The sequence below is a fragment of the Budorcas taxicolor genome, chromosome 17 (genome assembly GCF_023091745.1).
Source record: "Budorcas taxicolor isolate Tak-1 chromosome 17, Takin1.1, whole genome shotgun sequence".
Classification (NCBI taxonomy): Eukaryota; Metazoa; Chordata; class Mammalia; order Artiodactyla; family Bovidae; genus Budorcas; species Budorcas taxicolor.
In genome coordinates, this window is record NC_068926.1 from 48,430,697 (window position 1) to 48,445,820 (window position 15,124).

The 15,124-nt window shown below is 47.1% G+C and overlaps 1 protein-coding gene across 1 annotated transcript in view; it reads left to right on the plus strand.

Moving 5' to 3' along the window:
• Window positions 1-2,722: 2,722 nt before the first annotated feature.
• The window catches only part of SLC15A4 (solute carrier family 15 member 4), a 29,154-nt gene continuing 16,752 nt past the window's right edge, over window positions 2,723-15,124 (plus strand). Inside the window, exons 1-2 of the mRNA XM_052655084.1 lie at window positions 2,723-3,247; window positions 10,920-11,215. Coding sequence (XP_052511044.1) covers window positions 2,723-3,247; window positions 10,920-11,215 — 821 coding nt within the window. The remainder of the gene's footprint in view (window positions 3,248-10,919; window positions 11,216-15,124) is intronic.

The window sequence follows — 15,124 nt, forward strand, 5'->3', positions numbered from 1 at the left end:
GTTCATTCATTTAACATGTACAATTCAATGGTTTTTAGTATATTCACAGAGTTGTGCAACTATCATCATGATTTCAGAATATTTCACTACCGCAAAACGAACTGCACAGGCTTTAGCAGTCACCCCTCAATCTTTCCATCCCCCTAGCACCTGGGTATCACACACTAGCTTAAGTTCTGTCCCTATAGATTTGCCTATTTTGGACATTTCAAAGAAACTGAATCTTGCATTATGTGGTTTTGACTCACTTCTTTTAAACACCACAATCAAAGGAAAACATTCCTGCCCGCTGAATATATTTTGCAGCCTCTGGGTACAGACACTGGGGTGCATGGCATACCTCCCGAGGACCAGGTACAAGTGCTCACCAGTCCTAGGTGCACATCCTGAATTCTATAACTGCCTTCCTCTCCCCTCCCCCCACCCCACTGTCCCCCATTTTGCCTGGCTTTATCCTTCTTAAATGAGACAATCTAATTGGGTTAGTTGGCTGTCATTCAAAATGGCACATCTGTTTTGAGCAGAGCTCCATTACTAAGTCACCATGTGATTCCACTTGAAGAGCTTTATTTTCATTCCATGTTTAATGCTAATATTATTCTGTGCTTTGTCTGAGTGTATCATGCTGTCAGTCTTTAAAAAAGAGACTCATAGGTTTTGATTTATCTACAAGCTGGAGTGTGGAAGAAGCACTGGACTAGGAATTAGTTTTGGAGCCTTTTACTCAAGTCTAAATTCTAATGCCTACTAGATGTAGGATTCGGGACAGGAATCTTGAGGGGGTTGCTTTTTCCACTAGGCAAAATTTGGATACTAATATATGCTGCAGAACATCACAAGAGTCTCAAAAAAAGAAAAAAAAGAAAAAGAATAGGTGAACATAACAAGTTCTTCCAACACCATTTACAATTCAACAAATAGTCATTCATTTATTCATTTAATTCCACACATATCTATCACTGGCAGGTACTGTCCTAGATTGTAGGAATATAGTAGCAGAAAAAACAAAATCTTAGCACTCTGAGCTTTAAGAACAGCTACTAAACATCTTCACAAAACAAATAAGCATAAATTATCATGGGTGGTGTGTAAGAAAATTGTATCCTGTCTTCTAATGACATATAAAAGGGGGATCTGTTCAAATCCGGGAAGATCAGGAAAGGGACACTGGAGCTGACAGCTTAAAATTAGCACTAATGGATGTGGTGGGAAAAGTCCTATGGTGGCATTCAGTTATCTCTCATTAAATATTTATTAAATATTTATCTTCTGCCCGCTGTGTGCCAGCACGTTGCTCTGCTACAGTCAAGATGTCAGACATTTTGAAAAATAAAAAAGTTAATACATGCTGCTTCAAGCCTTTTAGGAAGGACTACTTACCCAGATGACCTACCAGCAAGCCCACAGTTTAAAATCCCATGGGAGGAGCCTGGTAGGCTGCAGTCTATGGGGTCGCTGAGAGTCAGACACGACTGAGCGGCTTCACTTTCACTTTTCACTTGCATGCACTGGAGAAGGAAATGGCAACCCACTCGTATTCTTGCCTGGAGAATCCCAGAGATGGGGGAGCCTGGTGGGCTGCCGTCTATGGGGTCACACAGAGTCGGACACGACTGAAGCGACTTAGCAGCAGCAGCAGCAGAAGCAGCTGGATTTAAGGATGGACGAAGAAGAGGATGTGGTCTTGCTCGAACTGAATCACTGTAGCCCTGTTTCCCAGTTTCTGAAGCATGCTGAGGACTGTTTCTGCAGGGCCCTCTTCAGTTGCACCACTGGTGCAGTGTCCCACGCAGTACCCGTGGCACTGTGACAGTGTCTCACATAGGTGCCCGGCGGTGGGGTGGGGAGGATGGGGGCGGGGGTGAAGCACGGTGACGAAAAAGACACACAAGAACCCTGCCGCCGTAGAGTTCATAATTGTGGGGGCCACGTACAAGCTGCGGACAAAGGAATAAGCATAAAAACGTGGCGGAGAGTATGTGGAAACTAAAACAGGTTAATAGGATGGGCGTGGAATCCACTTTAGATGGACTGGTCAGGAAATGTTTACAAGGAGTCACCACTCCAGTTGAGGGCTGAAGGAAAACAGAATGCTAGCCATGTGACAAGGAAATCGGCTCTGAGCTTGTTCTCAGGCAGCGGCTCTCAGTGCCGACTACTTTGCACTCATGTCTCGTTTGGGAACATCTGGAGACAGCTTTGATTGTCACAACTGGGGAGCAGAGTGCAACGGGCATTTAATGGAGACTAGAGGCCAGGGATGCCATTACTCATCCTACAATGCACAGGACAACAGCCAAAATAACTATCTGCTCCCAGAGACAAGAGAGACAACATTCCAGGGCCAGGAAGCCGGCGCGGGTGCAGGGGCCAGCCTGAGTACACTGGTCTAGAGGGCAAGGAAAGGCTGAGGTCACTGCAAGAAATCTGGGAACCTCCGAGCGAGTGACTCTGATTTTTACTTTTAAAACACTCTCTGGAGTCACGCCCCCACCCTCCCGCACTGCAGCTGACGAAAGCCGGGCCACCTCCCGGGGAGACTTCCGGGGCGCGACCGGAAGTCCAGGCGGCCTTCGCGGCGGGCTCGCCCTATGGGGACGGTCGTGGGGCGGGCCGAAGAGGCTGGCGGGACAAGTCTCGCGAGAAGGGCGGCGGCGAAGGCGGCTGCAGAGCAGGACAGAATCCGGGGGAGCGGCCCGGCGGGCGGCGCGCGAGTGGGCGCATGGAGGGCGCTGGCGACGAGCGGGCGCCGCTGCTGGGCGCGCGGCGGACGGCGTTCGCGGGCCGGCGCGCAGCGTGCGCGGCCGTGCTGCTGACGGAGCTGCTGGAGCGCGCCGCCTTCTACGGCGTCACGGCCAACCTGGTGCTGTTCCTCAACGGCACGGCGTTCGGCTGGGAGGGCGCGGAGGCCAGCCAGGCGCTGCTGCTCTTCATGGGCCTCACCTACTTGGTGTCGCCGTTCGGGGGCTGGCTCGCCGATGCGCGGCTTGGCCGGGCGCGCGCCATCCTACTCAGCCTGGCGCTCTACTTGCTCGGCATGCTGGCCTTCCCGCTACTGGCCGCGCCCGCTACACGCTCGGCGCTCTGCGGGGCCCCCGGCCCTACGAACGTCCGCAATTGCTCGGCGCCGCCGTGCACCGACGCACCTGCTCGCTACTGCGCGCCCGCAGTGCTTTCCGCGCTCGCGCTAGTGGGTCTGGGCGTGGGCGCGGTCAAGGCCAACATCACGCCCTTTGGCGCAGACCAGGTGAGGGGTCCGCAGGTGCGAGGCGAGGGGGCGGGATTGGTCGCGGACCGGGTAACCCAGGTTACCACCCGGGCTGCCTGCGGTGGGCGCTAGCGAGCGGAGCTGCAAACTCGGGGGACCTCCTTCCAACCGAGGGGCCTTTGGAGTTGAGTCCCGGGGGCGGGGACAGAGGCGTTTCTGTACTGGGCATCCGCAAGTGCAAATTGGGCCCAGAAGAGAGGGCTGCTCTGGTTGTCACAGCAGCTGCAGTAGCTGTCGTTTTGCAGCACGGAACACTTCAGTACACGTATTGTGTACAACACCTACAACACGTACACGTATTGTACGCCTTGAACTTACAGAAGGTTGTCGACAAGTATGTCTCAAACAGAAAAGAAATCGAAACAGAGGTGGCAGGTAGGGCTTCGTGATGTGACGCTTTGTAAAGAGTTTGAGGTCTGTTTTGAATACAGTAGGAAGCCTTTTATGGGGTTGAGCCGAGGGTAATGTGATCTGATTTAGTTTCAAAAATATTCAGTTCTCTGTAGGGCAGGGGCCTGGCAGCTGTGGCCTGCCAGCCAAATCTGGTCTACTTCCTGTTTTTGGAGAGCCCGCAACTTTCTTAAGAATGATTCTTAGGTGCTTTTTTTTTTTTTTTTTGTCTTTGAAAAAAAGAAAGTTTGTGTGTGTGTGTAACAAATGAAACTGACGGGAAACTCAGATTTTAGCCTCCATAAATAAAGTTTCATTGGATCACAGACCTGCACCTACCTGGTCACCTATCATCCATGCTGGGACTGCTTTCACAATAGGATAGCAGAATCAAGTAGTTGTGACAGACTGAATGTTACTTAAAATGTAAGCTGTTTACACCCTGCCCCCTCACAGAAAAAGTTTGCAGTCTGGTATAGATAGCATGTTGAAAAGCAGAGACATTACTTGCCAGCAAAGGTCCGTCTAGTCAAGGCTATGGTTTTTCCAGTGGTCATGTGGATCTGAGAGTTTGACTGTGAAGAAAGCTGAGCGCGGAAGAATTGATGCTTTTGAACTGTGGTGTTGGAGAAGACTCTTGAGACTCCCTTGGACTGCAAGGAGATCCAACCAGTCCATTCGGAAGGAGATCACCCCTGGGATTTCCTTGGAAGGAATGATGCTAAAGCTGAAACTCCAGTACTTTGGCCACCTCATGTGAAGCGTTGACTCATTGGAAAAGACTTTGATGCTGGGAGGGATTGGGGGCAGGAGGAGAAGGGGACGACAGAGGATGAGATGGCTGGATGGCATCACTGACTCATGAACGTGAGTCTGAGTGGACTCCAGGAGTTGGTGATGGACAGGGAGGCCTGGTGTGCTGCAATTCATGGGGTCACAAAGAGTCGGACACTACTGGGCGACTGAACTGAACTGATAGAGCCTCAGTTGTATGGAAAGTGCTGACACCAGGCAGATCAGGTAGGAGTCTGTTGCACTGGCCAGGTGAGAAATTAGAGATTTGCAGTAGGACAGGGGCAATGGACAAGGGATGAAGTGGTGGATTTAGGATGTTATGAAGGTGATGGTTGTTGGTTAGTGGCTAAGTCGTGTGTGTCTCTTTTGCAACCCCCCATGGGCTGTAGCCCGCCTGGCTTCCTCTGTCCATGGGATTCTCCAGGCAAGAATACTGGGGCGGTTAGCCATTCCCTTCCCCGGGAAATCTTCCCAACCCAGGGATCGAACCCAGGCCTCCTGCCTTGCATGCAGAGAGGGTGCCAGAATTGCTGGCTCATCTTATGCAGCAGAGAAGGCAACTCCTAGGTTTCTGGGCCAAATAGCCATGTGATTGCCAGCATTTCCAGAGAGCCTACTGTGCATCAGGCCCTGTGCTGAGTACTTTGCCAGTTTATAGGACGCCTCTGCTGTTAACTGTGCCCATTTTGCAGATGAAGAAATGAAGACTCTAGAGGTTAAATCATTTGCCCAAAGTTACAGAGCTAGTATGTGACTGAGCCAGGATGCAAGAATGTGCATCCTTTGAATCTGAACATTAATCACACCTGTGAAAGGCTGTTATGGTAAGGCGATTACTTATAATGATGCTGGAGATAATAGTTGCCTAATGTCCTGAATTCTTAACCTCCTTCCTCTGTACCGTGGAATGTGCTTTACATACCTGAACTTATTTGAATCTCTTATGAATCTAGAGCTATTTTTAAAATGAGGAAATGGAAGTGCAAAAAGATGTATTTCTTTTGTTTTGTAGGCAGTGAGTGGCACACCATGGTTTATGTGCAGGTTTGATTTCTTAATGTATACTTTAGCTGAGATGGGCATTCTGTGATGGTTCTGCCAACTTTCAAGGCCCAGGACTGGGAGTTCTTCATCTTGTGTTTTTGGTTGTTTTTTTTTTTTTTTAAATTTAGTATTTTTTTGGCTATGGTGAGTCTTCATTGCAGTGCTCATGCGTTTTCTGGTCGCAGGGATTGGGGGCCATACTCTTTGTTGTCCACGCTTCTCACTGTGGTGGCTTCTCTTATCGCGGAGCACACGCTCTAGGGCGCGCTAGTAGTTGTGGTGCTCAGGCTTCAGTAGTTGCATTAGCAGGCAGATCGATAACCACTGGACCACCAGGGCAGTCGCTCCATCTCTAAAGAGCAGGCCACAGGACTGCAGTGCGTGCTGAGCGTGTAGGTTATGCCCCCCTGTACTGAGTGCTCTTCCTACACTCTTATATAAAACCCCGCAACAGTTTATGTCCCATAATTATCCTTGTTTTGCAATAAACAGAGGCTTAGCAGGTTTGACCAGCCCTGGTCCACTGCAAGTGAATGGGGAAGCTGGATTTGAACCCAGAAAGTCTGACTTAAAAATGACTGCTCTCCAGTAGATAATAGATAAGTGAGCAATACTCCTTAAAAGAATGAGTGGTCCCATAGAAGTTCTCTAGAAGGCATGACAGAATTTGGACTCTTTTGATGTGTAATTAAATGTGGACATTAAAAAGAAATGTGCTGTTCTGCAAGAGAATTGACCCAGTCTCTTCTAACCTGACACTGTCATGCAGAACAGATTCAGGGCTATCAAAGATTTGACCACCATACACAGCACATGCTTTGAGATTGTAGCCCACCTTCTTTAAAAGTCATTTATCTGGATGACTGGGATAACTTGATTAGACCACATAGTAGATAAAGTTGCATTGATGTTAATTTTCTTAGATGATGGTTTGTGGTCTTGTAGAAGACAGCTTTATTTTTAGGAGATTCATGATGAAATCTTTGGGGTGAAATATGCTGCAACTTAATAGTTCAGCCAAAAGAGTATTTTGTATATGTACAGAAAAAGAACTAAGGGTGTGTATGGTTTACTGTTCTTCCAACTTTTCTGTATGTTTAAAAATTTTTTAAACTTAAGAATCTGCCTGCCAAGCAGAAGACCCAGGTTTGAACCCTGGGTTGGAAAGATTCCCTAGAGAAGGAAATAGCACCCCACTCCAGTATTCTTTGTGAGAAATCCTGTGGACAGAGGAACCTGGTGGGCTACGGTTCATGAGTTTGCAAGAGTCGGATACAACTTTGCTGCTAAACAGCAGCAGCAGCAAGGAGATGGCCATCAACTGATGGATGGACATATGCAGGATAGGCTTCAACAGTAAAGAGAGATGAAGTACTTGCTTCATTGTGGATGAACCTTGAAACCATCATGCTGTTGAAAGATGCAAGGCACCAAACACCACATATCATAGGATTCTATTTATATGAAATGTCCAGAATAGACAGATCCATAAAGACTTAAGAGATGAGTGGTTGCCGGGAGTCAGGAAATGGGGGAGGGGAGGCCACTGTGACCAGAACCAGGTTTCTTGCTGGTGTGATGAGAAGGTAGAATTGGAAAGCTGTGGTAGTTGGACATCTGTGAAGACTGAAAAACACTTGAGTGGTACATTTCAAAAGGGTGAATTTTATAGTGAGAATTGAATCTCAGTGGAAACGAAAATGTTGGTACCCTTCAGCTGCAGTGCTTGCTGTGTGCCAGGTGCTGGCTGGTTGAAGGGGGTTTCAGAAGTCTCCCCTCCCTCCCCCGCAGGTGTGGGGAGGTGTGGCCAGGAGCCTGCCCTCTGGGCATGAGGCCTGTAATCTGTTCTTCAAGAGGAGCTAGTTTGGCATCTCCTGGCCTGTCTGAGTTTGAAGAAATCTATTTGTATTTTTAAGGATTTTTTTTTTTTTTTTTTTTTTTTTTTTTAATCTTGGCCGTGCCCTGCAGCTTGCTGGATCTCACTTCTCTTACCAGAGATTGAACCTGGGCCACTGCACGCTGCTGAATCCTCACCACTAGACCACCAGGGAGCTCCCAGGAGCTTTTTTGTTTGATTGAAATATGATTGATTTACAATGTTGTGTTTCAGGTATACAGCAAAGTGATTTGGTTATACATTTATACATATCCTTTTTCTCTTTTCCACTATAGTCTATTACAAGGGATCGAACATAGTTCCCTGTGCTATACAGTAGGACCTTGTTGTTTATCTGTCTTATGTATAGTAGTGAGTATCTGTTAATCCCAAGTTCCTAATTTATGTCACCCCCAACTTTTCCCTGTGGTAGCCGTAAGATTGTTTCCTATGTCTGTGAGTCTGTTTCTGTTTTATAAATAAATTCATTTATCCACATATAAGTGATATCACGTAGCATTTGTCTTTCTCTGCCTAACTGACTTCACTTAGTGTGATTATCTCCAGGTCCGTCCATGTAGCTGCACATGGCATTATTTCATTCTTTTCTGTGGCTGAGTGGTGCGCAGAAGGTACCTTTTAGGCTTCTCTATCACTTACGCCTTTGTGACACAGGGCTTCTGGGAAGCAGTCTGAGGGAGAGATGAATGGGGTCAGGCTATGCAGCTCTGAGAAGGAGGCCTTGGCTGGCTTTGGAATTAAGACTTACACCACAGAGTCCAGGGGCGATGCTGATCTGAATTCTGTCAGCCCCACCTTTCCCCCAGTGCTTAACCTTTCTCAGAGGTCACAATCGTTCTTAAGGGATGGATCCTGTATTTGAAATAGCAGACTGAAAGAACTTATTTTACAAGAGCAAAGCTACATTTCACCTAGAGGAAAGAAAAGTTGCGCTCCTGTGTGTTTAAAGGAATTTTTCCAAATCAGCCTACTGTTTGACTCACTGCACAGGATCCTGTTCTTGCAGCTGCTCTTTGAGTTGCAGCAGTGGTGTAGTGGTGTCTTTTGACCAGTCACATGATGGTCTTGTTTGCCCTTGATCTGGTTGGGCGGGAGGCGAGGGTAGAGATGGTGATGTAATGTGACTGATGTGAATTGAGGGTGTCAGTCCAGGGCACGGAGGCATGTGATCTGCAGTTTACAAGGGCAGCTTCCCATTTGTTCCAGAAAATTACTGGTTATATGGTTATTTAGGGCTTTAGTAATAGGCTTAGGTTTTTAAAGTAATTTGGGTGCATTACACTTCGATGTTCAAATCAGTTGATTGCCAAGTTCACTGGGATGTGCACAGTGCCTCTATAGACAGTGGGGAGGGCCCTGATATATTTCAGTTAATGCAGAAGTTGTGTTAATTTTTGATATTCTGTTTACTGGCCCTCTTCCCTTTTAAGTTTGTCCCCCACCCTAATTACTTGTTTTCTTATCTTTAGTTACATTTTCTCTGTAGCCATTGGCCTGCTTACAATTTTTTCTTCCTCTGGTTTTTTCCCAGGAGATCACGAATATTTGAGTCCATTTTAGTGACATTGGAATGCATTATGGGGACCTCCTTGGTACTCCAGTGGTTAGGACTCGCCTCTACTGCAAGGGCATGGGTTCAACCCCTGGATGGGGAAATAGAAGTCCAGAAGTCACATGGCACAGCCTAAATAAACAAACAAATGCATTGTGTCCTCAGAGGGAGCTCTCTTTCTTAGAAACATAAGACATCCTCCATACAAATCATTTATTCACTCATTAGTCTTGCCATCATTTCTTGGATCTCTGTTCATTTCTGATGTGGAAGGGAGTCAAGTTTAAGCTCATTCTGATGACGTGAGGTTTGTTTAAAAACTCAGATTTTCAGTTTTAGACGGTGATTACCAGATAATTTCTTCACGCATGTTAACTTGTTACCATGTTATTGCCTGTTTAGTCATTAAGTTGTATCTGACTTTTTTGCGACCCCATAGCATATTTAATCATGTTGGATTAAAATTTTTTGGAGGGGCACATGATTCTGATTTTGTATTTACACCTGTACTTTGATCTTAAAAAATAGAAGCTAAAATGTCATATCACATAATATGGCTGCTAAAAAGATGGTTTTTGTGCATTATAACTGGTTGTTTAGGCCCCTGGTGAGAACTTCCTTTCTTACTTAGAAGAGATTACTCTGTGGATCAGAATTCAGATCTGTTACTGGACCAGAAATTGTCCAACCTTTTCATAACCTGTAATGTAAGGACAAGACAACAAGAGGTTCCCGAGACAGTAACACCCGGCAGTCTTTGCACACAGTCCAGCATCAGCCTTTAAACCAGGAGGTTTGTTTAAACATTTTATGAGATGGAACTGGCTAGCAATGACTGACTCAAGCGCATTCTTGGGGTGTCACGTAGATGTGAAAAGCTATCTTCAGGGAGGGATGTTACAGGGTGCCCGTGCCCACGCAGACTGTCTTGTCCGCACCAGGACAGGCTCCCACTGGGTAGGTCTTGAGGAAAGTGCTTGTGTAACCTGGCACTTCTGTTTGTCTATGTTCAGGAAGTCAGTGATCTTTGAACCTTTAAGGAATCCTGTTCTTATCAGAACTTCTCTTGATTTCCCGAGAGGCTTCCTGGTCTGAAAACAGCACGTGGTTTTAGTTGCACTCTCTAATTTTCCTCTGGTTCCAGATGTGTCAAGCCTTGGAGCTATATGGCTTTGAGTAGAAGTTCTCTGGAAAGTTGTTTAAAACGCAGACTCCTGGGCCCCAACCCGAGAGATGATGAGTGGCTGGTCCTGGATAATAATAGGTCCTGTGAATCGGTATTTTTAAGGAGCATTCCTGGCATTCCCAAAGCACGTGGTCCCTGGGAGCTACTTTGAGAAATGCTCTAAGATTTAAGTATATTTAACAAATCTGTAATAATTGAAAGTATAAAACACATTTTTTGTCAAGGGACCCTTGAGCTTACCTGTAAACACCATTTGATTGTGGTGCTGTTTTTCCCTTTTTTTTTGGCCGTGGCTTGTGGGATCTTAGTTCCCCAAAGAGGAATTGAACCTGGGGCCCGGAAGTGAAAGCACCAGGTCCTAACCACTGGTCTGCCAGGGAATTCCCATGTGCTGCATTTCTTAAAGACTATGATGACAACAGTAATTGATAGAAAGCTGTATCAATTTATCATACTATTTTATATATACGTGTAAAGTGGGTTTCCCATGTAACGCTAATGGTAAAGAATCTTCTGCCAGTGCAGGAGATGCAAGAGACCTGGGTTCGATCCCTGGGTTGGGAAGATCCCCTGGGGGAGGAAATGGCAACCGACTCCAGTATTGTCTGGAGAATGCCATGGACAAGGGAGCCTGGCAGGCTACAGTTGATGGGGTCACAAAAAATGACATGACCGAGCACACACACACACACATACATAAAACAACGTATATAAAAACATAATATATGTTTTTCATCCTTAAAGGTGATCACACGGGTTTAAGTCTTTTTCTTCCCTGCTATTTTAGGTTAAAGATCGGGGTCCAGAAGCCACGCGAAGATTTTTTAATTGGTTTTATTGGAGCATTAATCTGGGAGCGATCGTCTCGCTGGGGGGCATTGCCTACATCCAGCAGAACGTGAGCTTTGTCACCGGCTACGCCATCCCTGCCGTCTGCATCGGTGTCGCTTTCACGGTCTTCCTGTGCGGCCAGACCTTCTTCATCACCAAGCCGCCCGACGGCAGTGCCTTCACCGACATGTTCAGGATACTGGTGTATTCCTGCCGCCCCCAGAAGCGCATCAGGGAGCCCAGTCCTAGCGGGTGAGCGGCTTTATTCTCATGACAGACGGTTCCACGTGACTTATTAACCACTCTAAAATTAAAGTGCTCGCTTCTGTCTGTCCTGTGCTCACCATTGGGAGGGCCATGGGGCTGGAGTTGAAATGTCCCACAGCAGCGCCAGGAGTGTGAGGTGTCCCATCTCCATCTTAAAGATGAGCCAGCGGCCCCCCTCCTTCCCCGGCTCGCGCTTTTTCATTTCTAACCTGCACTTTGACCCTCCACTTACTGCTGATGTAGACGGAGGCCCACACCTGCTTAGCTGTGTAAAGAGGATAAAGACAGAGGCTTGCCGAGGGCATCGAAGAGACAGTGTTAAACTTGATACATTTCTCTTTATTTTATTTTATTTTTTTTAATGTTCCAACAAAACTTTATTTATGAACACTGAAATCTGAATTTTAGAAGGCCTGGACAGTCCTTTGGCTCAGAAACCGAGCAGTTGCTTAGTTTGTGGGTGTAGATGCATGTTGTGCTCCGTAAGCAGTGAGCCGCTGGCTCCCAGTTCAGGGCCAGCAGCTGAGCAGGTCAGCGTGGGCCATCCTCCAGTGGTCATGTCAGCCGCTCTCTGAGGACAGGATAGCAGAATTAAGATGCTGGTAGGGTAAGGCATCGTCCCGTTAACACGGGACTTCCCAGGTGGAGCACTGTCTGCCCACGACCTGAGGTTTTAAAGCCGTAAGTCCCGGGTCCCAGGGAATCCCGGGCAAGCTCTGGCGGAAGTTCGGTCACCCTAGTTGCAGAGTAATGAAGAAAAGTCCAGAACTTAGCTCACAAAAAGCCCTCAGAAATTTTTGGTGTTACTTTTGACGTGTAAATTAACGTGTATTAAAAGACTTGCCTTTTAACTGTACTATTCTGGGAATTATGACATTTATTCTGTCAGGTGACTACAGTCAGAACGTAGAATGTGTCCATCACCCCAGAAAAGTCCTCAGGACCATTTGGAGCTGAGCCTCTCAGGGAGGATTTTGATCAAGACGAGCATTGAGATGGGTGCTCAGTCCCTGAGTTGGAGAGGGACTGCTCAGCCCTGGGGAGCCTCCTGCCCCTCCACCAGGAGGGCCCATGTTGCAAGAATGTTCTGCAGACTGACCCGCGTCTGTCTGCCTCCTCGTGGCTTGTTTGCCTGTATCCTGTTTATGTCCTTGGAGCCATCACAGATGTCTCGTGTTCTTCCCACGTGGTGGATCTGAAGCTGTACCAAAACAGCTCCCACAGCCCTGCCCCTTCACTCCAGGCTCAACGCCTCTGGTTGCTTTAGCTGTCCCCGGGTAGGCCTCCGCAGACTCATTCAGTGTCGCGTTCAGACTCAATTCAGAGCAGCTGATGGTGGGACCACACTGAAGAATTTTTAACGATTGAAGCCCTGCTGCCTCTGCAGCCGGCAGTAGTGCTTTACTGGGGCCTCATTTTAATTCAGCAAAAGCATGATTTCAGATCCCAGATGTTTGGCCTATAGATTAAATACCCACTAGCAAAATGTATCATTAAAGTTTCAGAGTGTCTTTCTGGGTGATACCTGGTACACCTGTGTAAGAGGACACTGTTGCTTTGTGGACATGTGGGTTTTGATGCACAAATGGCGGGGTAAAGACTACTGGGACTTGGGAATCTGTTTTCCCTTTATGTTGGTTTTTGATGTCTTCCTTGGCACAATTCAAAGAGGACCAGCTTGTAGAGAAGATGATGGTCTGACAAACTCTCTTGACTGTACTCTCCTTATGCGTGGGTTGGGGCTGTCTGATCTTGGGCAGGTCAATGACCTTGCAGAGCCTTCTTTTCCTTCTTGTGCAGTTGCAGAGGTCCCCTCTCATAGGATCATTGTGAGGCCTTGTAAGCTGATAAGAGGCCAGTCAGTGGTAACTAATTGAGGAGGATGCTTTTGCAGAATGTCGCTCTAGAAGCGAAGGAAGCACAGCATCACCCAGCATTCCCTTATTTATGGGGCCAATTTCATCTGGCCCAATTCCAGTTTCTTTCTGCTCTAAGTGGTCTCTGTTTTGTTTTTTTTTTGGGGGGGGTCTCTGTTTTGAAGATGTTTGAATGCTGTTTTAGACATGAAATCCATGCCTGCCAGTTCAGTTCATTGGTGAGTGGAAACAGTGCCACACCTTTGTGAGAGACTTCGCCTCTGTTAGTTGAGGATCTGAGAGCTGACAGCCCCACCTCCCACCCCTCCTCCCGGGAGAGGGTGCACAGCTGCACACACAGCCTCGGGCGGGGGTCTCAGGGAGCACTAGTCTGTGTGCCTTGCCGTTGGTGACTTGTGGCTCCATGTTGGACCCTTGTATGTTACAGAATAATAACACTAACAATGTGTGTGCCCTGGGCAAAGTTTTAGATGTGTAGTGACTTAAAATAGTTTTTAAAATACTTTAATGATATGAAAACGTAAGCATTATAGCCAGCAACCTGTGTGCATGACTCTGTGAAGTGAATTTGCTGTTTGACATTTGAATGTTATTTAGAGAAGCGTCGGCGGTATGATGTAGTAATCACTGATAGAATCTATATTAGGTTTATAGGTACTTTACGCCTTTGGCCAAAAAAAGGAGAAGCTATGAATTTTTTCAAATAAAAGTATGAATAATAATATGTTTGGAATTCAGTGTTTTCACATTAAGTGTATTTTTCTAAGTATTTTTCCGCACCGGACTCAGCTCCATAAGGACAAGAGATGTATCTTTTTTTTTATTTATGTGTGTTTCCTCAGCACTCAGAAACAGAATGAGGCATATAGTAGGTGCTCAGTAAATGTCTGTTGCATTTACTTTTTCTGTCCAAAACTTGGTTTAAATTTTATAGTTTTCAATTTTTCCGTGCTCAGAAAGTTCAGATTTAAAATGTCAGTGTTAAAAGACAAAAATTATTCACAGTAGTTGGTGACTCAGTCAAATGGGTCGGGAGTTTATAAACTAGAAAGCTGACAGCTCCCATTTATATCCAAGTCCCAGAATTGCAAGCATTCTTAATGGTAATTTATTTCTGGTTTTAGAGAAGGGTATGCAATTAAAACTTTTTTTTTTTTTTTTCCTATTTTACCACAAAGGGCCTTAGAGCCTGTTTCTCAGTTAAGAGTATTTTGGGTTGGGTACCTCTGAGACCTGGGACCTGTGCATGTTATAAATAGTGTAGTAAGGCAGGCCAGGGTGAGCAAGTGGGCAGGGCTGCCAGCACTGGAGCCAGGACTGGAAGGCCTCCTGGTACCAGAGCCAGCCGAGAGCTCTGGACTGTGACCGGCAGGCCAGAGCATGGAGGGGAGGCCTGAGGGGGGAAGCAGAGGGACAGGTGGCTGTACAGTGATTGGGACCTCAGGTTCTACAGCCAGGACCACCTGGGGTCAGATCCCGGCCCCGTTCCCTGGCTGTGTTGCCCTGGGCACATTTCTTACCCTCTCTGTGCCCTGACTTCCTCCTCCTTGCGGCGGGGGGAGGGGGATGCTAGTATGAGTGTCCTGGTGCCTGATAGGGTGGTGATCAGGGCTCGCCAGTGGGCACTCTGTCATCTTCCCCCAGGTGACACCATCAGGTTATCACCAGGAGCATCACCCACTCCCCGTCTCGGCTTTTCCTTAAGAGAAGAGCTGATGTCTTCTCTGCTGTAACAGAGCCCTCCCTCCCAGTCACACCAGTGTGACTGCAATACAGTAAACCAGCTCGGTTTTGTAAGAGTTTTGTGTTGGTCATCGAGTCTTGACATCTGATAAATAGCCTAATTTAAGGCCCAAACAATCGGGACAGTCGTCTTTTCAAATGCTCACCCGGTGATGTAGCTGATGTAGGTGTCACCAGCTTCAGATGAAGCTGCAGGCTTCCTCCACACCACAGGACCAGTGGCCAGTGTGACAAAGCTGGGGATGAGGTCGGCCACCTTCCAGACAGCGCTGGG